Source organism: Elephantulus edwardii, unplaced genomic scaffold (assembly GCF_000299155.1).
Source record: "Elephantulus edwardii isolate Elephantulus edwardi_28Jun2011 unplaced genomic scaffold, EleEdw1.0 scaffold00027, whole genome shotgun sequence".
Classification (NCBI taxonomy): domain Eukaryota; kingdom Metazoa; phylum Chordata; class Mammalia; order Macroscelidea; family Macroscelididae; genus Elephantulus; species Elephantulus edwardii.
Window position 1 is genome coordinate 14238717 of NW_006399777.1, and position 24252 is coordinate 14262968.

The 24252-nt window shown below is 35.6% G+C and overlaps 1 protein-coding gene across 2 annotated transcripts in view; it reads left to right on the plus strand.

Annotated features, from left to right (window-relative positions):
• Window positions 1–24252, plus strand: part of STAG1 (stromal antigen 1) — a 256619-nt gene that overhangs the window by 103197 nt on the left and 129170 nt on the right. For both annotated transcript variants that reach the window (XM_006883361.1, XM_006883362.1), the window contains exons 5-6: window positions 3312–3388; window positions 15187–15391. In XM_006883361.1, the coding sequence (XP_006883423.1) occupies window positions 3312–3388; window positions 15187–15391 (282 nt within the window). The remainder of the gene's footprint in view (window positions 1–3311; window positions 3389–15186; window positions 15392–24252) is intronic.

Genomic DNA, 24252 nt, shown 5'->3' on the forward strand with positions numbered 1-24252 from the left:
GCAGTGTTTGGTGGAACTCCCAGATAGACTGAGGTTTGGAAGCAGGAATGGCATCCACTTCCTAAATCACATGCCTCTGGAAACTCTTATGAACTTGGAGATATGATGATAGTTACAGAAAGGCTTCAGGTCTTTTGTTCATAGGGTTGCGGTGAGTCCTGCTGAACTCCATGGCATTCAACAGCAACAGTGTTTTATTATTGTTGTGTTCTGTTGAGTCAGAACCAACTCATAGCTGAGCCTCCAGCAGGTTATCAGAGGCTGTAAGTTGCATGAGAGGAGTTCCTGTCTGTCTTCCATGTGTGATGTGGAGTTCTTAATCATGACTGCAGAGATATCTTAGCTCTTTCTTAACATTTAGGTAAAAGGTGTTCAGATTTTTATAAAACCATTCCCAGCCTTTCTTGTTTTTCTTCTTCCAACTGTTCAGTTTTCTTTCTCTTTTGAACAAATCTAAATAGATTTGGGAAAATTTTAAGGATAAAATTAGTATCATTGTTCCTTTATATATAAATGGACATTCCAATATATTTGTTGTTTTGAGCAGCTATAATTGTGAGTTCAGGCAGAATAAATACTAAAATAAAATATGTGTGCTTAATGATAAATAATTGTTACATACTTCTCTATTAAATTATCTCATTTCCAGCATGCCAAATTCCGAGGATGTAAATTGGGAGGCAGGTGATAGCTCATCTTTCCCTCTTTGAGCTGCTAGTAGATTTGAACCACCATGTAGTATGGCCCCAGAGTGTCCTCTCTCTGAAATAGAGTACCCTTTCTAGGCAGATTTTTTTAAAATTACATGTATAGATTTTGTTTGTTTTATGTGGATTGTGTATAACATGTTGTTGTTAAGTGCTGTTGAGTCGTAGATGATTCATAATGACCCTATGAACAAAAGACCTCAACACTTGAGTAACTTTGATCGTTTCTCCAAGTTCATAGGGTTTCCAGAGGCAAGCTATTTTAGAAGTGGATGCCACTCCCGCTTCCAAGCTTGTTTTAATCAGGGAGCACCACCAAACACTGTCTACCATGGGTAACCATTATCGCATTTGACACATCGGTGTCATGGTTTAACATCACAGCAATCACAGGTTAGCTCTGTACAGCAAGTGGACAGTCCTGTGGCTTAGAACAGTATACTATACTAAAAAATGAGTACTGTACATACTTAGCAAATGAAGGAATGAATGAAATATTTGACTATTAATAATAAGAACCTGACAAACGAGGTTAGTTGTGCCTTCTGGGAATTTACAGTAAAGAGTCAAAGGCAGTCAGCTAAACCTCAGATAACTGAAGAGTGACAGAAGGGTCTTAGGAACAGACTTCTCTAGGAAAAGGAGAGCAATGAGGAGGCTCAGCTGTAGGAAAGGCAGGTTAGCATAGGGGTTAAGATGCTAACTTCAGTGAGCCTCAACCCTGTTTCTTGAAAGTGCCTTCCAGGCTCCTGTAGCGCAGTGCTGGTGACTAAGTTGTAAGAAAATGCACTGCCAACCCAAAGGCACAAAGTTGGGATCCACCAGTTCCTCCTAAGAAGCTGGGCAATCTCTCATGCAATTTTTTGCCTCTGAAAACAGCAATGAGCCTATTCCGACTCTGGTACACAATAACAGGCCCTGCAGTGTTTCCTGGCCTCTCTACAGAGGAGAAAACTAAGGCACACATGGGCTGCAGAGCTGGAAAGGGACAGACAGCTCTGGGCAACACAGTCTGTGAGTGTTGGAGCTGATTTTGTTGAGCTCGATGTTTTTGTTATCATTTTCTACAAATAAACTAATTTTTTATACTTGGAAAAGAAATGAAGGAAATCTAAGTAGAGTGGATTGAGTGTGGCCTTGTTAATTATGTTATGATACTTAATTAACAGAACATCATATTTAAGTCTCACTCAGACTCTTAAAGATGTTCATCTTGAAGTGTTTAAATTAAGATTGTAACATCAAAAAATAATTTCTTCCCCCATCTCATGCTATTACAGTATTTAGAATTATAGTATTAGAATTTTATATATAGATAAAAAATTGCTGTGATTCAGAAGCATTTCAGCAATGCACAACAACATACTAATATTCTCATTTTTAATTATTTAAAAAATCTAATTTTACTTCCATAGTACTTATTGGTGGAATTTTCCCTATCCTATTACAAATCACCCTCTGAAACAAAACGCTTTTTAAAATAATACATTTACTTTAATTCACAAAATGTTTCTTTTACCCAAACCAGGCTAAAATACCATTGGCCTATACAGTCAAAAAAGTTTTATTTTATTGGGTGATTTTAGAAATGTCACACATAAAGTTATTACTTAAGATACAAAATTTATACTGTGCAAATTAATATTGAAATATGCAAATATAATTTAATACTGAAATTAAATTTCTTAAATTTTATTTTCCATAAATAAAATCATATAAATGTTTCTGGATTTTATTCAAGTAATTGTATGCTTTGAAATATTTTTTTTTCTTTGAAATATTTTAAAAATTTATGCTTTTAAAATCTTATATACATTTTTGATGGTGGTTCTTAAGAGAATTTAAAATCTTAAATATCAGAATTGTATAAATTAAAAACGTATTTCATAATGGATCTGGATAAAAGACAGGCTAAAGGACAGGTATTATATATCCTGCTTTACAAATTAATGCTAGTTATGTCAAACTAAGTTCAGTATGCCAATACAGTTTTTGTTGGTATTGAATTAAATACTTCAGTTTTATAATTTTTACGCTGTTTTGTTACTCCATGTTCTTTAATATAAAAGTATAATACAAGTAAAAAATTCCATATTTTTAAATGAAATAATAATATGAAAAAAATAAGATGAGAAAAGCTTAAAATTTTCCTTGGATTGATAATTGTATAAACGTTATTAGCAACTTTCCATGTTCAAGAACACAGATTTAATGGAACTATATTATTAAATCATGGGATATACTGAGTCCTAGAAAATTTTGATAATAAAGCAGAAGGAACTGTGAAACTAGAAACTTATTTGGAAGTTTTTATCCCTCTGTTTTTAATTTATTATTTTATGTGTCGGTGTTCTTTCCAAACCTACCTTTCAGGTTTTGTCTATCCCTTTATCTGTTCCATGGAATAGTCAATTGTAAATGTCTAATAAATTTTGAAGTTAACAAAGAAGAAAATCCTTTCAAATAATTGCTATGAGAGTTTGGAGAGAAAAGATAAATCCACTATTTCAGTAATTTTTTATAACTTTTCAAAGAATGGCCAGGTTAAATTTAGTATTTCACTTTGGGGGAAAAAAGATTAACTCCAAAATTTGTTGTTCACAGGTACTGTGAGAATAGAGATGTTTCGAAATATGCAGAATGCAGAAATCATCAGAAAAATGACGGAAGAATTTGATGAGGTATAGCATTATAATATTTTTACACATTACCTGTTTGTACTTTGAAATTATAAATATGCAATTAAAATGTGATTTCATTTCATTTAAAGAAATATATGTTGTTTCATGATTGTATACCAATCTATTCTATTAATCCTAAATTTAATGCTTTTTAGAGATTTGATTCTATCAATTAGGGATTTTGTTGTTGTTAGAGGCCATCAAGCCCAGTGTGATGCACAGCAGTCCCAGAAGCAGCAGGTCAGCATGGCGCCCTCTCGGGTGCGGTCTTCATGATCTCTGGCCGGCTCAGTCCGTTTTTGCGGTCACTATGTCAGTCCATCTCGTTGAGGGTTTAAGGTAGAGGTTCATTCTGTTTTAATACTGCTTAGACACCTTCTCAAATACTCAACTTTATAGATGCATTTTAAACCCTTTCCTTAACTATGATAGAATTTAAGCCCCTGTGCCATCCTAACAGTCTGTCCATGGTGGGCTTCCAGTTAGGACTTTACAACCAACAATAGATGCCCCATCTTTCTCCTGCAGCGCGTCTGATAGCCTGAGCAGTATGCCACATATTAATGTTTGTCAAAACACATACTTACATTTAAGAATTGAGGACATACTGATGATTTTTTTGTGAGGATTTTACAAAAGTACAAACTTTAAGTTTGTGTTTGGGACACTTGGCTTATAGGTAGTTTCATTTCTTCTTGAACTCCATGTTTTCCTTCCTCGTTATAAAAAATTAATCACCTCTCTATTACAATATTCTTGATTCTAAAAAAAACCTGAAAAATACTCTTCTAATTGCTAAAACGCTTTCACACTTTATTTCTGTACTATGTGTATGGTGGAATCATTCATGTTAAATTTTAATGCATCTCCAAATTTACCAAAAGATTCTCATTCCAGTTCTTCTCTTTTGACTTTTAGTTCTAATAACAAAGATTGCTTTTCTGAGTTCATTCTTGCAGGAGGAGAGGGCAGATTGGAAGAAAATAATTCAAATATGTGGTAATAAAAAAAAAATCCAAAAGCATAACACACATGAAAAATCATAACCTGTGATAATGTATGTTATACAATATGGCTTGCTAAAAACAAGATATGAAGCCTTTAATGATGAAAATGAAAATAATCAATTGGGTATCGATTGCATCTCAACATCAAGAAAAGAAAAATCCTCACAGTTGGACCAATAAACAAAATTATGATAGAGAAAAGATTGAAGTTGTCTAAGACTTAATTTGATTTCGATCTCTCTTCAGTGCCAATGGCAGCAACTGTGAAGCAATCAAAAGACATGCTGCATCAGCAAATCTGTAGCCGAGAACCTTTTTAAAGTGCTAAACAGTGCTTAACGTGCTTTTACTGCGAGCTGAGATGCAACTGACCCAAGCAGTGGTGTTTTTTGTCCCTTGATAAAGCCTGTGAAAGTGAAACAAGTCATAAAGAAGTCCTTATTGCTACCTTTGAATTGTGGCTTCATACTGTAACTGAATGTCCCATAGATTGTTAAAAGAACAGCTATGTTTGCCTTGAGAGAAGTACTGCCTGAAGGCTTTTCCGAAGCATTTCTGGGGAGACTTAAAAATTTGATATGTCATCAGAGGGGCCAGTCTGCTTAGTAAAAGCAGAAGGTAATCAAAAAAGATGAGTTATGTGTTCTTCACTAAGCCAGCTGACACTCCTTTAGAACGGAAACAATATGGACTTCTCGATTCCAACAGCTGTTGTTAAAAATTGCTTAACATCTAGCACATGGTTTTCTTTTGGATCCCAACACATGCACATACATGGTTGACAAAAATTAAAAGGTACAAAATTTTTCTGATTAGGAATTGATCTGGCTTATATGATATGTTGTTACTCAATATTTTTATTACATTAAGGACTTCAAACTACTCTTGTGATGTGTTACTGTTGCTTTGTATGTAGGATGCTAGAGAATTGCTCTTCCTCCTCTTGATTTTCATGCTCCACACTCAGCTTTAAGTTGTCTCTGCATCTTGTGCCCCAGAGAGTTACCTCTCTCCTTGCTCTCAACCATTATCCTAATGATTGTTAGTGCTCTCTGCTTGGCTAGTAGTGGGGACATTGTAACTGTCAGCTGCTGTTAGGGTGAGTCTGGTTTATCATGGTTCTGTCTGAAAACAGAGAATACCAGGAGAATGTCTGTCTGTGTTTTGTTAACTATTCAAAGACAGTAGACTGTGTGAATGATAACAAACTATGGCTAACACTGAGAAGAATGGGAATCCCAGAACACTTAAATATGCTCATATGAAATCTGTACAGATCTATACTTTGATCGAGAAGATGTCTGAATGGAACAAGGGAATGCTGGGTTAAAATCAAGAACGGTTTCATCAGGGTTTTATCCTTTTCCATACCTGTTCAGTCTGTATACTAAGTAAATGATCCATGAAGCCATACTCTTATGAAGAAGAACGTAGCATCAGGATTGGAGGAATATTCATCAACCATCTATTATGCAGATGATACAGCCTTGCTTGCCGAAACTAAGAACCATCTGCAGTGCTTGTAACAGAATATCAAAGAGGACATCCTTCAGTGTGGATTACATCTCAACATCTTTACCTCTGGACCAACAGGCAACATCATGTTAGATAGAGAAAGGTTTGAAGCTGTTAATTAATTTGTCTTTCTTGGATCTACAATCAACACCCTTGGTACCAGCAGTCAGGTCAGAGGATGTGTTACTTTTGGGAAATACCATTCTAATCGACCTCTCCCAATTACTAAGGAGCAACAATGTCAGTTTGAAGACAAGGTTTGCCTAATTCAGGCCATAGTCTTTTCAGTTGTTTGCTATGCATTTCAAAGCTATACGATAAATGAGGATGAGAGAAGAATTCTTTATGCCTTTTAATTGTAGTGTTGCAGAGGAGTTCTGTATATTCCTTGGACTTCCAAAAGATATGTTTTGGGAAAGGTGCAGCTTGAGTGCTCCTTAAAGGCAAGGATGACAGAGCTTCATCTCTCATACTTTGGACGTATTGCAAGGGGAGGGGATTCCTTGGAAAGGGATACCATACTTGGAAAGGTAGAGGGTCAGTGAAAGAGAGAGGAACCCTTAATAAGATGAATCTATAGCAGTGGGCTCAAGTGTAAGAGCTGGTGCAGGATAAGACCGGATTCCGATCTGTTGTTCATAGGGTTGCTGTGAGTTGTCCTTGACATGGCCTAACAGCTATAATAGTAGTACGTGTACTGAGCAGAACGGCTCTGTAGGATTTTCAGGCCTGTGATCTCTGAAAAGCTGGTCATCGGGCCTGGCTTCCAGAGTGTGTCTGTGTGGGTTCACAGCACGCAAACTATCAGTGCGACTGTTTGCATATCTCACCTGAGTCTTAAGCATGATTATGGTAGAGATTTCTCACCATTCCTGTCCCTTCACCTTACTGCTGCCAAACTGTGCTGGGATGTGTGGTTGATCATCAGCAGAGGTTTTTTGTCCTTTTCCCAGTGGTAGTAGACTTCTGCTTTGTGTTGATAATCCTCTCTCAAGGTAGATGACCTCTTTCTTCTTACTTTCTCAAACTTGTAGTAGTTTTGCCTCGGTCACAATGATAACTCAGTTTGTTCACTTTCTCCTGAAAGACAAAGGCTTCTTCTCTATAAACAAGAATGGTCCAGAAGCTGGCTCGACTTATGTCCTTTGCCCTCTTAGCTAAGACATCACAACCTTACTTTGGTTAGTATCCTGTGATGCCAGAAGCTGTGCTGCAACCAGCATTTCAGATACCAGCTAGGGCACACACGATGATAGGTTTCAGTATAGCTTCCAGACTAAGAAGCAGCATTGGCAGTTGGCTGCTAAAGTGACAGATCTTTGAAAACTCTGTAAATAACAAGGGAACGTTATTAGATAATGGTACCGAAAAAGAGCCCCTCAGTTTGGAAGATGCTAAAAAAAAATGAGGAGAAACAGCAGTAAATGCCCATTAATAATTGAGCACTGCAGTGTATGAAGTATGAATCTGTGACAATTCCTGTTTCTTACAGTTGAAGTAGAAAGCATAAAGGACAACACCATAGGCATTTGTAAATTGAGGTGAACTGATATAGCCCATTTTTTAACAGACCAGTCATGTGACCTGTTATGCCTGGAATGGCAAATTGTAAAGGAATGGTGCCCCATGCTTCATCAGAAAGAACATTTCAAGATTAAACCTGAAGTGCAGTGATGGTATACTATCCATAAACTTACAGTGAAGACCTTTTACTGCAGCTGTTACTCAGATATATGCACCAGTCTGATGTCCAAGATGATACAGTGAGGACTTCCTACTAGCTTTTGCGATCTGAAATGGATTGAACATGCGGTCAAGATACATCAATAATAATGATGACCTGGAATGAAAAAGTTAAAAATAAAGACGAATGACTGATATGTGCAAAATATGGACTTGATGACAGAATAGAGGCTAGGTAAAATGGTTGAGTTCTGTACATTATTGGTTTATTCATGTCAGATACCTTTTTTAAAAAACAAAAAATGTGGTTATACATGTAACTCACCTGATGTTACTGATGTTACACAAGAATCACATTGACTACATTTTTTTAAATTATTTTTTAAATTTTTCATTGACTACATCTTTAGAAAGAGATAATGGAGAAATGAACTATCAAAACCAACCTTGTGGCTAATTGTGGAACACACTCATTAATTACTCTGCAAATTCAAATTGAAGGCGAAGAGAAGTCCATACCAACCGAAATACAACCTTGAATTAAATACTGATGACCAAGAAAGACAGAAGTGCATTACAAAAACAGTGGAGAAAGAAAAGGCCATAATAGAATGCAAAAGAGACTCTGAAATTTGGATGGGATTGGATCAAGGCAAAAAGGAAGGGAAGAACTACTAAGGAAGAGAGTGGAACAAATTTCAAAGAGCTATCAGGAACACAAGTCAAGTATAAAGAAGTCAGCAAAGAGCTGGAGTTGGCAAATCCAAAGGGCAAAACACTCGCTATTTCTCAAATTGAAAGAACTGAAGATCTACTTCAAAACTCGAGTTGGATTATAGAAAGTTTCAGTGGGCAAAATCTTTAATGATGCAGGAAGAATAAAGAAAAAGATGGGGAAGGAATTGGTAGGTACAGAATCATTTCAGAAAGTAATGTATTATCCATAACCAATGATAATAAAGGAAAAATGAAATCTGCACTAGAGGTTTTAGGAAAAAAAAAAAAATAAGACCCCATGAATTAATGTAATCAATTGAGATATTGCAACAGATTCAGCCCTGGATGTGCTCATGAATCTTTATCATGAAATTTGAAAGACAGTTCTCTGAGTGTGGAAATTACTGGACAGTATCGTGAGTATCACCTGCAAGTGAAATCCTGTGGAAGACTTCTAAAATTGCTGGAATAGTACATGGAAAAGGAACTGTCAGAAGTTTAAGCTCAATTTCAAAGAGTTCATGGCACTAGGGATATTATTGCTGATAATAGAAGGAGCTTGGCTGAAAGCAGAGTTGTTTTTGCTATTGTTAATGTGCTATTGAGTCGACAACAAACCTTAGTGACTCTATGTAAAACAGCTCTGAACCCTGCTCTATCCTGAGTCATTCTCACTGTCTCTGACACACCTACTGTTATTACCCCAGTTACTTTGTCAGTCCATCTCATCCCAGGTCTTCTTTCTCTCCTGGACTGTCCCTTGACCCTTCCAAACATGATACCCTTCTCTAAACACTAGTCCTTCCTGGCTACATGCCCAGAGTATGTGAGACAGTGTCTCAAAATCCTTGCCTCCAAGGAGCAACTTGTTTTCTTTCTCTTCAGGACAGAATAGTAATATTTTTAATTCATGTGTTTCTTGTTTTTATTTTTTACTATGTAAAGGCATTTGCCTGTGTGTATAATAACAAACTGTGGATAGCATTGAGAAGTTTAGGAATCCCAAAACGCTTAATTGTGCTCCTATGATACCATTCCAGAGGCCAAAAATCTATTTTCTGACCAAAACAAAGGAACACTGCATGGTTTAAAATCAAGTAAATTGTGTGTCAAGGTTGTAATAATTCTCCATCCCTATTTAGTCTGTATGCTGAGCAAATAATTAGAGAAGAATATGACATCAGGAAACATCCTGTGTTATGCAGATGACACATCCTTGCTTATAGAAAATGAAGACTACTTGAAGCACTTGCTACAGAAGGTCAAAGACTATATCCTTCAATTTGGATTATGTCTTGTATCAGGAGAAAAAGAATTCTTGTCACTTAACCAGCAGGTAACATCATGCTACAGGAAGCAGAGATTGAAATTGTCAGTGCTTTCCTCCATCAACACACATGGTAGCAGCAGTCAGGAAACCTAAAGACATGTTGCAAAGGGGAACGTTGGTCAGGGACCTCTCCAAAGTGCTAAGGAGCAAGGATGTCCGTTTAAAGACTAAGGCAGACCTGATCTAAGCCATGGCGTTTCATTTGCTTTCTGTGAATGTGAATGTTGGACTGTTAATAAGGATGACCAAAAACTTAATTGTGATGTTGGAAAATAGTAAGGAATATCCCGTAGACTGCCAAAAGAACAAACCAGTTTGTCTTGGAAGAAGTTTAATGAGGCTGCTGCTTAGAGACAAGCATGGTAAAATGTCATCTCTCATACTTGGGGCTTGTTACCAAGAGGGGCCAGTTCTTGGTAAAATATATTGGAAACGTGGAGGGTCAGAGAAAGAGAGGAAGGCCTTCAATAAGATATATTGACGCAGTGACTGTAAGTGGGCTCAAATTTAGAGAAATTCTGAAGATGATGTGGGACTAGGCAGTTTAGATCTGTTGTGCATAGGATCTCTCTTGAGTTGTCCTCTACTCTAAAGTACCCAACAACAGCATTAGTTGACAAAGGTTCACTGGTTGTTGGTGGAGGGACAGCTTTATGTTACTTCCAAGTTGACAGCAGTACATTTGGGTTTTGAATTTTTTCTTTCTGGATTCTGAAAGGTGACTGATTTTGCACATATCATCTTTTATTGGTAGGCAAGTGGGACTAATGTTGGGCTACTGGCAAAGTTCCAACCAACACATTGTTCTGCAGGAGAAATACGAGGCACTTTGCTCTGACATGTTTGAACAAGGTGGATTGACACAGTCACTGTGACAGAGCACTAGAGTTTATCAGAGGTGATGAGGATGGAGCAGGGGAGGGCAGGGTTTCAGGGCTGTTGGTCATAGGGTTGCTCCAAGTCATAGTGATATGACGGTGGCTAATAACAAACAGCTCTCATTAAGGTTTGCAGCCTTGGAGCCCTGTCAGTAATCTCTGTGACTGATGGTCAGAGTGACAGCACTGGCTTTGGGGTAGGGTTTGGAATGCAGGTTACTTCAGCTCCAGACTTTTTTCTTGATTTCTGCTTATTGTATACACTGTCTGTATCCTTTTCCACACTCATGGGAAGGTGAATCTTGTTTCTCTTTTAACTTTGCAAGGTTTTTTCCTTCCTATAAAAATCTGCTTTTATATTAAATTTAATGATGTGTTAAGACTTCTGACTTTCTGCATTATATTTAGAAACAACTTCACCGCTATTGAAAGTATTCTGCATTTTATAGTTTATGGGTTTTTTTATGTAAGTGTCTTGATTCCTTAAGAGTTTCTTTCTCTGGTTGAAATCCTGGGCTTATTTTTCTTATTTAAAGAAATAGAGTATTGTGGGTTTCACCTCCACACATATACCCACCTCAAGAAAGCAGTGTGGTTTTGTATAAGGTATACTAACTATATCTGTTAATTTTTTTACACTAATGAACTCCCACTTGTCTCAGAATCAGTCCCTGAGTAAATTTATCTCCTCTCTGACTCATAAGTCTACTGTAACAGAAGGATATATTTGTTTGTGAAGAACTGGAAACTTGATCCATTGTAGAGTCAGAACTGACCCCTAGCTGACCCTCCAGTGGGTTTTCAGAGGCAGTTAATTGCATGGGAGGAGATTGCCCATCCTTCTCCCTTGGAGCTGCTAGTGACCTCAAACCTCATGCTTTTGGGATTACAGCACAGCTTCTTGCCACTAGACCACCAGAGTGCCATTAAATACACAGCAGCCTTGTGGAAAAAGAAATCTTCAAGTAAGATAACTAGCACAAAATAAGATAAAGTATTAAATATTTTACCAGTGACACTGAACATTGTGTCTAGAAACTGGAGTAGAAACAGGTTTTGCTGTATGCATTTTCACCAGAAATTAATGATATGTGAGAATAGAGACTATATACGTGATTTGAGTCCTACAGCTCAGCAGAACAGGAAGAGACCATTTGCCATCCGTGCTTTTCTTGTCATGGTTGTACATGACTGATAAACATTCAGCCACCCGTTCTAGGTTCACTAAAGGAGAAATGGATAAACTGTAGAAACTTTAAAAGTCTTTTTCAGGAGTTTCATTTTAGCAAGGTACTTTTTTCCCCCCTCTTGTTACACATCATCTTCCAGGCTATTGATAGATTTGTTTGTAATTATTCTTTAATTTTTCAACTAAATTATTAATATTTTCATGAGCTTTTGGTGATAACCAGCTTTTGTGCTGGATTTGAATCTTCTGATACATATTTTTGTTTTCAAGTTTACATATTCTTGTTGTTATTTCTGTCACTTGTTGTTGCATCGCTTTAAGTGGTTTATTTTCCTTGTTCTCTCCTTATCTCAAATGTGGTCACACAGAGCCCTATGTAATTGACCTATCAGAATAAAGCAGTAGTTCTGCTTTAGTGAGCCTATATAACGTACAAGCAGCAGGAAGCTGTTAAGGTATTTATTCTGCAGTCTTACTCCCCTGACTGTCCTCACATTTCAAGTTGCAGTGCCTAGGATGTTTCATCCCACTCTGCTTTATTTCCTGATTGTTTTAGGGCACAGAGAATTCTGTAACACTCAGGTCATAACTATCATGAATGTTTCTGGAAGTTTGCCTATGAGTGCCACGCGAGTTCTGATCTCTCCTGTTCCTTGCTCTTAGTATTTCTTAATGTTCTTCAGCTTTTTGCCTGGTTTAAGGTTAAATCTGAGTGAAAAGTTATACTTCTTTTCTTTCTGAGTTACCAGCAAGGCTCTAGGGCTCACCTATACTTACTTTTCCTACCAGCAGTTTAACCTATTAAAGTAAAATAATACAACTTAAAAAATAGTAGAGATTCTCAAATTTCCTTACTGTGTGCTCTGTGTTTCTCAGAATGGGATAGCTCTAACCAGTTAGTTGAGGTTAGTTATCATTTTCTTGTTTGAAATAGGATGATGTACTTTCTTGTTACCAAAAGAAGAGCTCATATTATAAGTCTATAAATTCTCTATTTAAAATATAGTTAAAGTTTATATCATAATTGGAAGAAAATGGTGTTTGGATTTCGGATGTTGCGTATTAGTTTTGTTGTTGTTGTTATATGCCGTTGAGTCGCCTGTGACTTATAGCAACCCTGAGTTGCTATAACCCTAACCCTAAACCCTGCACAGGATTGTGCCAATCTTTCTTACTGACTCTGACACACCTACCCCCATTACCCCAGTGACTGAATCAATCTGTCTTATCGAGAGTCTTCCTCTCCTGTGCTGTCCCTTCACCCTCCAAAGCATGACTTCCCTCTACAAGGACTGATCCTGCTTTGCAATATGTCCAAAGTATATCAGAAGAAGCTTCAGAATCCTTACAAGGAGCAGCCTGGTTTCACTCTCTCTAGGAGGAACGTTTTTGCTCTCTTAGCAGTCCATGGTATGTATATTCAATATTCTTCTCCAGCACCACAGCTCAAAGGCATCAGTCCTCTTTTTGCCATCTCTAGTCATTGTCCAGATTTTTGATGCATAGTTAAGTACTTCTTAATTAAATGCATTTGGAACTATCAATTTGAACATTTCAATTTAAAATAATTGAAATGTACTCTATATTATTTTAATGTCATATACAAATTGTATTTTGCTGAACATGATAAAAAATCTGTTTCGTCAATACCTAGACAGGAAAGTATCAGAAGTTCAAAACAGATTCAGAAGATATATAACAAGGTAGATACCACTGCTGTGGACAAATAGATCTTGGCAGAAAGCAGAGAATATCAGAAGGATGTTTTTCTGTGTTTTCTTGCCCATACAGAGATATTCCACTATGTAGATCATAGCAAATCATGGTTACCCTGGTTAAGAAAGAAATTCCAAATGACTATGCTTACATGGAATTTGTATACAGATGAGAGGTAGTTGTTTGAACAGGGTAAGGGGATACTGCCAGGGTTAAAATTGAGAAAGGTGTACATCATAACTATTTCTAGTCACCATATTCTTTCTAGACACCAAGCAAATAATCCATGAAAGCATGACGAAGAATGTTGTGTCAGGATTGGAGAAAACTCATTCACAACCTGTAATATGCAAATCACATAGCTTTGCTTGCTGGAAGAAGATATGTGTGAACCACTTAATGAGAAAAACCAAAGGAAATGCTTCAGCAGGGATTTATTTCTTTTGTATGTAGAAAACCAAAAATTCTCAGAATTGGACCACATGACACTGGTTTAACAGAAAAAAACACCTGAGTTGTCAAGGATTTCCTTTGAGTTGGGTCTACAGTGAATGTACATAGAAGCAGCATTCGAGAAATTATTCTGTCTTGTGCTGGGTACCTCTGCTGCCAAAGATCTCTTTAAAGTGTTCAAAAGCACATGTCACCTTTCGTACTAAAGAGCACTTGACAAGCTATAGTATAATCAGTTGTTTGGCAAGTATTAGAAAACGAAACAATAAATTATGAAGTCAGAAGAATTCACTGTTTTGAATTTTATTGTTGGAAAAGTATAGTGTTGGTATCGTCGCGCCACAGTGCCCTGCTGGGGTAATGAACAAAGCTTGTCTTTGAAGAAGGACAACCACGAGGATCCTTAGACTGTTCAGCCCCATCTTTGCCTTTTGTGACTACAAATGATCTCGGCTGACTCCACATACAGGAAAGTGAGAGCCTTTGGTCTTGCCGTGAGAGATGTGGCAGAACTATAAAGCGCAGAGTTGGTTCTAAGTAATTTAAACACTGTAAGAAATAAATAGTTGGAAGGAGTGGGTAGAGGAAAGGGGAAAAATCCAGTGTGAAAAACAATGTATACGAATTTTGTAAGTAAATATTAAAAAAATAATTTCAAATACACAAAAAGAAATATGTTGTGGTGGATAAAAATAAAAAAGTTAGGGAATAAATATATCCATTACCTAAAAAAGTCAAAACTCACCTACCATTGAGCCCGTTTGGCCTCCTGGTGACCCTCCCAACGTCTCTGGGGCTGTAAATCACAGAAGAGAGAGGGGACTCTGAACAGAGTGATGCTGCCCTTCTTTCTCCCACTGAGCCACGGGTGGATTTTAACTGCTGGAAAGTATAATCTGTGGTCAAACAGACAATTTGAAAACAAAGTAAACTCTATAGCAGTCTCCATAAGGAGTTTATGTGTGTGACTGTTATTTCATTTCACTTAACATCTCTGATTTTAGAAAAAGGATTTCTGTAAAGGTTAATCTGTTTCTCTTGGGTCAGTTCCAACAATACGTGGGCAGCCCCATGTATTTATGTGTAGAACTGCCTGCCACCGCTGCTAGTTTTCTTGGATAGCATGTTAACAGCAGCACATTAGCTGGTCTTTCTTTCATAGGGCCTCTGGTCATGAGTTCAGACCTCTAATTTTTAGACATATAATTGAGTGTTCTCAAGGACTTGTGGAAAGAAAACAGAACTGATAAAAATAAAGTCTCATCTCTCATACTTAGTGTGTCTTTACCCCTCTTTCTTTTCTCTTCTAGGATAGTGGAGATTATCCCCTTACCATGCCTGGACCACAGTGGAAAAAATTTCGTTCAAACTTTTGTGAATTTATTGGAGTCTTGATTCGACAATGTCAATATAGCATAATTTATGATGAGTATATGATGGACACAGTAATTTCTCTTTTAACTGGTTTGTCAGACTCCCAGGTCAGAGCTTTTAGGCATACAAGTACCCTTGCTGGTAAGTCACCAACATTTTCTTTCTTTTCATTTGAATTTTGTTGAATATGCTTCATTATAATTCATTTCAATTAATCAGTTGAAAAATAATGTTTAACATCTTTTAATTCAAATGAATTAGTTGTGTTGTTTATTTGAGTAAACTATATACCTATTTTGAGAATGAAAATTGAAACTTTCTAGTCAATGTAAACAGATATTTAGTTGTTTTTCTACCTTTTTATATTACCCAAAGAAGTTTTAGGAACTCACTAAGCCATATCCTTTAGTAAACCCAAATAATAATAGTTGGGATTCCAAATTCCCAGCATTTTATCTTTACTTAAATGCATTCTTTTCTTGCTGTATTTTGCATACATGTAGCTTTATGTATTTGAGAGAAACAGTTCTATCAAATTAATCTAGCAGAATCATTCTTCCTGTTCCTTTTCCTAAAATTACATAAACATGTATCTACCAAAGCATGTTTCCAAAATCAGTTCATTTGGGTGAGCTGTAATTGTTAGAAAAACTGACAGATTGCAGATTGCATGTTGACTTCTTTCATCATTGAAGAATCATTTAGACTACTTCTTAGTCATTAATATATTGTGTTCTTTTTTCCATAACAAAGTAATTTTGTTAAACAGTTGTTTTGTTAGCCCTCCACTACTGTAACTCTTTGACTAAAATGATAGTCCTTTTCTTTCATTATGTATATATGCAGGTAGACATACATGTTTATGTATATGTGCACCTATACACACCCATGTATTTAAATACTGCCAATTACATCCTTATTTACTATCATTATTATTATTGTCTAGAACCATCTTAATCTATACCATAACAAAAACTTTAACTGCATTTCACCTTGTAATTAAATTTATAATTTAGCCCCCCCCCTTTTTAAAAAAAATGCATTGGTTCTCAAATTTTGGTATGCATCAGGATAACCTACAGAACTTTTTTAAAATGACTGCTGGGGTCAACAACAGAATGTAACAACTTTTAAGGGGATGCTGTTGGTTTGATGTTTCAACATTGAATATCCTGATTTATAGTTTTGCCATTTCCTCTTGGATAAAACCATTGTGATAATATTGTCTGATGACATCATGTTTTTTGCATATCTTTCTGTCCCCCCTTCCAGTCAGCATGTTGTTGTTAGGTACCATCAAGTCAGCTGTGACCCATAGCAACTCTGGGAACATCAGTAAACTCTGCCGTATCCAGCTCAGTCCTCACAATCTGTGTCATGCTTAATTAAGCCTTTGGTCGTAGTCACTATGCTATTCTATCTTGTTGAACGTTTTCCTTTCCTTCACTGACATTCCACCTTTCCTAGCATGATGTCTCTTTCAAAGGAATGGTTCCTCTTGAAAACATGCCCCAAGGAAGTTATATGAAGTTTTAATTTACCATTCTTGCTTCTAAGGAACACCATGATTACACTTCCTTTAAGATAGATTTGCTTGTTCTTTTGGCAGTACGTGGGCTATTCAGTATTTTTCTCCAAAACCACAATCAGAGATACCAGTTCTTCTTTGGTCTTTTTCATTCATTGTCCAGCTTTCAGATGTGTAAGAAGCAGTTGAAAATACTGTGACTTGGATCAGATGCACCTTAGTCTTAAAACTGACATCCTTGCTCTTTACAACTTTTGTGAGGGTCCCCCAACATGTCTTTCGATTTTTTTTCTAATCCAAATAAAATTAAATCATTGGCAATTTCAATCTTTTCTCCTTCTGTCATATTTTTGCCTAATCATCCAGTGGTGAAGATTTCCCCCCCTTGTCTTGAGATGTAGCACATATGAGGGCTATAATCTTTGAACTTATACAATAAGTTTGTTACTTTCTACAAGTTGGGTTTTGTCATTTGCTTAATAAAAGATGGTTTATTGGTTTGTTTTATGAATTTCTATTTTATATTATTTTGCATAAAAATATATATTGTGTTTTATACTTTCCTTTATTCACATTGTGTTTTATACACTCATTCCTGTACATTGTTAACACAGGTTGTTGATTAGTCTTCTTTCATTCTTGATACCACATTCTTCTTGGTAGTCCAGTTTCTTGAAAGATTTTTTGCCAGCATACAGATTGATTAAGAATACAGCCTTGACACACAACTGTCCTGATTTTAAGCCATGCGGTATTACTTTGTTTGGATAGCTACTTCTTGGTCTTATTTCTAGGTTCCCCAAGAGCAGAATTCAGTATTTTAGAATTTCTTTTCTTTTCAGTGTTAACCATGATATGTTTTAATCCACAGTGCAAATGCTTTTGCATAAACTTTTATATGCAAGTTAACATCTTTTTGCTATTTTCTACTTTCACATAAGATCCAGGTGACATCAACAAGGATATCTATTCCTAATGCCATTGCATTTTCTAGACTCCGATGTGAATTTCTAGCAGTTTGATGTTCCAACGTTTTTTGAATAATCTTCAGTAAGATATTACTTTCATGTGCTATTAATGATCGTGTTAAATAATTTCTATACTTTGTTGGATAGTTTTTGAAGTGGGAATAATTTTAGGTCTCTTCAGCCAAGTTGGTCAAGTAGCTCCTTCCATAGTTGTTGGCAGAGACTGGTGAGTACATCTAGATCTGCATCTAGATCTACATCTATTCCCTTAAACATCTCCATTGGTATTCCTTCAGTTCTTGAGGCCTTGCTTTTTACCAGTGAGTTTAGTACAGCTTAAACAGCTTCCTTCAGAACTGTTGGGTTTTGATCAAATAGTACTTCTGATACGGTGCTGTGTGAACCAGTTCTTTGGTACTGACCGTATCCTTTTATCTTCTTTTTCATCCTTTCTGCATCATTCAAGATTTTGTCCTTAAACTCCTTTATTGCTGAAACTTGATACTTGACTTTGTTCTTCAGTTCTTTCACTTTGACAAATGGCAGTGCGTCTTCTTTTGTGGTTTTCTGCGGAAGCTCCTTGCACTCACTCTAATACTTACTTCACTCTAAGACTTGTCTTTGTCTTCTTGAGCTGCACTTGAAAGTCTTCTGGTCCTTCCTCTTGTTTTTGCTTGTTTTACTCCCATTGCAAGTTTCAAAGTCTGTTCAGATATACATTTTTGCTCCTAAGGTGCGCCTGATACAGGCCATGGTCTTTGCAATCGCTAGTTATGCATCAGAGCGTTGGACAATGACTAGAGAGGACAGAAGGAGAGTTGATGCCTTTGAGCTGTGGTGCTGGAGAAGAGTATTGAATGTACCATGGACTGCCAGGAAAACAAACAGATTCATCTTGGAGAGGATTAAACCAAGCTACTCCTTGGAGTCAAAGATTCTGGGGCTTCGTCTGACATGCTTTGGACATGTTGCCAGGAGGGACGGGTCCTTGGAGAGGGACATCATGCTTGGGAGGGTGGAGGGACAGCGCAGGAGGGGAAGACCCTCTGTGAGATGGATTGATTCGGTGACTGGGGTAATCGGGATGGGTGTGTCAGAGGCAGTGCGGTTGGCACAGGACAGCGCAGGGTTTAGGGCTGTTGTGCATAGGGTCGCTATGAGTCGCAAACAACTCGACGGCACATAACAACAACAACAAGAACAACTTGCATAATCCGTATTAGTATACCTTATTCTTAATTATCTTTCTTGGAAATAAAGTTTCTTTTCTTCTGAGGATGTTCCTTTATTGAGAAGAGAGGAAAAATTTTTGCCTAGCTTTATATTTTTTTTTTTTAAAGCAAGGATAGCATTTATTTAGAAAAAAATTTCTGAATGGTGTAAAAATCTAGCCATGTATATTCTTTTTTTTGAATAGTCCTTTCTGAAAATCAGAAGAGGTAAACATCTTATATACTTTGGTATACTTTTTCTTTAAAGGAACTATAAAATTACTGTTTATTATTAAAAAGAAATCTTTGTTTTTATACATTTCCTTAGAACTTCATTTTTTAAACATAACTTCATTATTTTTAATCTTTTATATTTTAGGATCCTCTTTTTCTTCTATTTTTGGTATATTTATTTATGCTACTTTTTTTATGTGCAATAATACTCATTCAGGTAGTTGCCAGATGCAGTATAATTTGATTCCTTGAAATAAACAAAGTACTTTACCTATAATAAGGCTTTTGACTTGCCAAAATGGCAGTCATAAATATTAACTTGCCTTATGTAGAAGGTTATTATTTCCTAGGTCCTTAAATAAAAGAAAAAGCAGCAAATATGGAGGAAAAACCTTAGATGGTATCTTGCTGATACAATTGGGAAATAACTCATAACAAAGTAGAAAGTTTTTTTAAATCTGGTTTCTGATCTGACAGTAGAGGAGACAGTTTTGTACAGGCAAACTATCTACTCTATTCAAGAAGCCTATACAATTTGTATAAAAATTAAAACTATTCAAGGGAAAATACTTAAGGGAATGTACAGAATGTTTTTATTTTAAAATAATTTTGAGTCTTATGAAAATTTAGCTTTGGTTCTTTTGCATTTGTGCTCCACTGCCATCTAAAGGAGATATTACTGTGTTTTATCATCTTTGTGATGGTCTGTTTGTAATTATATTATTGTATCACTAACTCTCTTTTCTTTGTTATACTTAAGTACATCTGCTAATTTTTTCATATGCTTACATACATTTTCATTAAAGCTGTTAGCTACCCCTTTGAGGTGAATAGCAAATCCTTTTACCCAGTACTTTTTTGTGACTTTCTTCCTTCAACCAACTCTGTTCAAGACTATTTGTTAAGACTATTTGACAAATACTATTCTGTTCTCACCTAGTTTCTTTTTTATATCATCATCATCTAGCATATTTAAATTTGTAATGTTTTGCAGAATTAGAGATACCATTGAAACCAGGTAATCTATATAGTATTTATACTGATTTTTCAGAAGCTAAAACCCTTTTTGTCTAAAATAAGTTTTAAAAATTAACTATGATTCTCATGTGTCATATCTGCCAAGGCTCAGTTTCTAACTCTTACGATGGATTAGTGTCACACCCTTCAGTAAACCATAGAGAGCTTGCTGTGAACTTAATTTCGCACTAGACCATGATTATCCATCTTTTTCAGTAGTTTTTTTGCTCTCTTTGTTATTTTATAGTATGTTTGCAAAGGGTAGATTTAAAGGTAATCATTTTTATTCACTTTGCAGGACGAGTCTTGGGGACTAGATAAAATGGGCAGGAACATTTAATCCTCTGCTTCAAAGACGATGTGCATGGACAGTTACAAGGCAGTTATGGCCAGATATGGTTATCGTCTTTGGACTAAAATGCTCGTTGACAATTGCTTATATCTTAGCTGAGAAGAGAGACAATCAGGTTAGTTATTTCATAGGGTATAGATGTGTTGAGCTCCAGAGCTACTTAAATCATCAGTTGTCTTATGAGTAGTACTTCAATGTTTTTTAAACTAGCCCACTTTCTTTTTATAAAGTCTGTGTCCCTATTGTCAGTGTTATAATTGCATTTAATTGTATAGTTTTTACGGCACTTTATGACAAATATTCATCATCTAGTTGTTCTTCTAATCTGTTTATACAGCAGTTTGGAGACATAATTTCATGGGCAGTAAACTCTCCCCCCCCTTTTTAATAAAGGGACTCACAATTTTTTTTTTTCACTATTAAATTGAAAACGCATTAGTGATAACATTTCTGTTATCTTTTTCTAAAGGCGGTGGGTTCAAAACCACCAGCAGCCCTTTGTAAAAAGATGTGCGGTCTCTTAAGTGATTTACAGCCTCTGAAAACTTCTGGAGGATCAGCTATGAGTCCTGTCCAACTCAACAGTTATAAAATTAGACTTTTGAAAGAAGGCTTTTTCCACCTCTTAGAATTTCCCAACATGCTGTACTATTTGTTGGAACTATTTTAATACTAAACCTTTACATTTCAGTATAGTTTTCATTTATTAACCATCTTTAGAATTAAGTATCCTTTTTTTCCTTGTTCTTAATATCCAGTTGACAGTAGAACTTAATTTGTAGAGTGTACTTATATAAGAAATATTTTTATGATATTGTTATATTTTAAGAGAAGATATTTTTATTTCAAGGTCAAAAATTGTTAGTATTTCCTTTCTTTTTTGCCACTCTGTTATTTTGTACTGTTAAGATAACTTTATTAGTTACCTTATATCTTTTTAAGCATTTCGATTTAATATATGTTCTAATATTTTATATAATGTTGATTTAATCTTGGCTTTGTTTTTTATATTTGACTATTTCTCACCTATGTAATTCTCTATAATGTTGGAAATAGTTTATTTAATACTGTTAGCCTGACAGTTTCATGGACAGGGTACTAATATGAACCAAGTAAAGGGATAAAGAACAATGGCATTGCTAGTGATTCTAATGTTTGAAAAGTTGAAACTGTGTTTAAGGTCATCACTTGACAGTTTGGTTGTCTCAGGAAGCTAGGAAGATGCCAAGGTAAAAAATCTAAATGAACAAAGAACTACCAAAAATTAGTGTTAGACAGTATGCTTATTTTAATTTTTTTTATTTCTGTGCAGATTGGTCAGAGTGAAGGTAATTTTTAGACGATATGACAGTGAAAGCTGGTTTTATTAAGCGTCATTGTTAATTTAACAGAGAGATAACAACAGAAGATGAGCCAGGTTTCAGAGTCCTTGGTTTCTGCAATAGAATTTCCAGGGGTGTACCATGTGCCATACACCATACCTTAGACCATACCATGTGTCTGAAAACACACCCTGTCAGACCCTGGAGTTCCTACCTCTCAGTGTTCCTCTTTCTACTGCCAAAGGATCTCTACTAGTTATTCTTGGATTTGAATGTGACTTCAGCGACCTCGTCCCTTCAAGGTTAAAAAGGGCAGAGGGCATATATTGTTTACTCCAATTTCATAAACCCAGAAATCTGGATTGCAAGGGAATCAAAATAAGTTTGTCACCAAAATTTTTAACATGAATATTTAAACTCATTGGCCTCTTGTCAATTTCTTGAGAGAACAAACATATCTTTTATACCTTATTGCATGGTAGCTTCATGTTGACTTAAAGGTTGATTTTTATATTAATTGATTTATATTAGTTTTTCATTAGCATTGATGTAAAGTCTTTGTTTCTGGACTTATTCTTTGAGGAAAGATACAGTACATGAATTTACTTTTTCTTTAATCATAGGTTGAGGATAATTTTGTCTCAAGAAAATTGGTCTTTTTTTTGTTAGGTTTTCAATTGTATAGTAATTATAGGAAAGGCCCTGGAGCCGGACATTCTAGTCTTTCTCATCTTTTTCTGAGTGAAAATTCTTAGACAAGCCCCTAACTTATATGATTTTACTTTTACATACAAAGTAAACAGATAAAAGATCTTGATAAACTGTATTAGAACTGCTTGAAATGGTACCTAGCATTTTGTTAATTGTTATTATTTTCTAATGAACAGAAGGACTGATAACATTTGGAATCATTTCTATTGAACACTTAATCTGGTTTAGGCAATAATAGATATGATTAGTGGAGGAATACAAAATACATACGTAACAAGTGTGGGGTTTTCTTAAGGCTGCTGTTAATTAACTAGTAACATGACTTATTTTGTCTGTTGACTCTCTTGACCTGAGTTATAATTATTGAGTTTAATAAGTAATTTCTCACTTTTAGCCAGAAAGATTATTTCTGGTTTCTTTAAGGTTTATAAAAATTCAGGTCATTCTGGCACCATCAAAAAACAAATCACCTGGTTGATATAAATAATCTCTTTTTCTTGATGACTTTAATTTTAAATGTGTTCATATTCTTTTCTCTTGATGTTAGAATTATCATTGTTTACTTTATCGCCCTTGTCTTTCTTTTCTTTGTTCAGATGTTTTTAGGTGTGGTTGTGTCAGCTCCAACTCACCTTAACAAAACTCTGTCTTCCTGGTGCTAGCCTCACTCTATGTCAGTTCGTCTTGTTAAAACTCTGTCCTCCCTGTTGCTAGCTTTGTCTCTGTGTCAGTCTGTCTTGTGAAAACTCCGTCCTGCCTGGTATTGGTCTTGTCTCTGTGTCAGTTCATCTTGTTAAGAGTCTTGCTCTTGATCTTTATTAAGTTATTTTTTTAGGATTTATTGTAGAATATTGTAGATTTAGGCTTTTGCCCTGCTTGTGAGATTAATTTTTAATACTTTTTCAAATCCCCAAATCCTACTATCTGTTATGTAACGTGTACCTATTTAAAAACTCAGTAGTGCAGTCTGTAAATACAGGTTATTTTTAATGTTTTAAAACTAAGAAGTTAATTTTTAGTTATTTTCTTTATATTCTATTATCAGGTATGAATTTAACTTTCTTTTCAGGGCTAGTTTTTGTAATCTGTATAAGTCAGTTATACTATATCTAGAGAACAACTTGGCTTATTTCTAAAGACATCAAAAAATTTGAGAACATTCTTTAATGTTTAGTTTTTTAAATTAGTATGAATTCATTGTTAAATGTTCTTGCATTTATTCTACATGTACAATTAATTAAATACAACTTACAGAGACTTCATAAAGCTAGAAAAAAAGACTAAAATCACCCATAATCATAGGACCTTATAATGATACTATGCAATTTGTTATCTTCTTTTATATGTGCTTATTGAGAAGAAATTTTGTCTTAATGATATTACAGTGTATTTTGAAATTGTGTTTCTGTTTCTTTTATTGCTGTCTCATTTGGCTACATGTTTTTAAAAATGTATGTTGATGTCTTTATTCCTACTTTCTTCTCTGTGATGCTTTGCTTTTCTCCCCTCCCCTTTATATATGTACTCACCCAGTTTGGTTTAATTTTCCTCAAAAATTAAATTGAGGAAAATTAAACCAAATCCACAGGAGCCAAAATATGACTTTGATTTCATACCACCTGAATTTCAGAATCATCTCAGGAACAGGTTTGAGGCCTT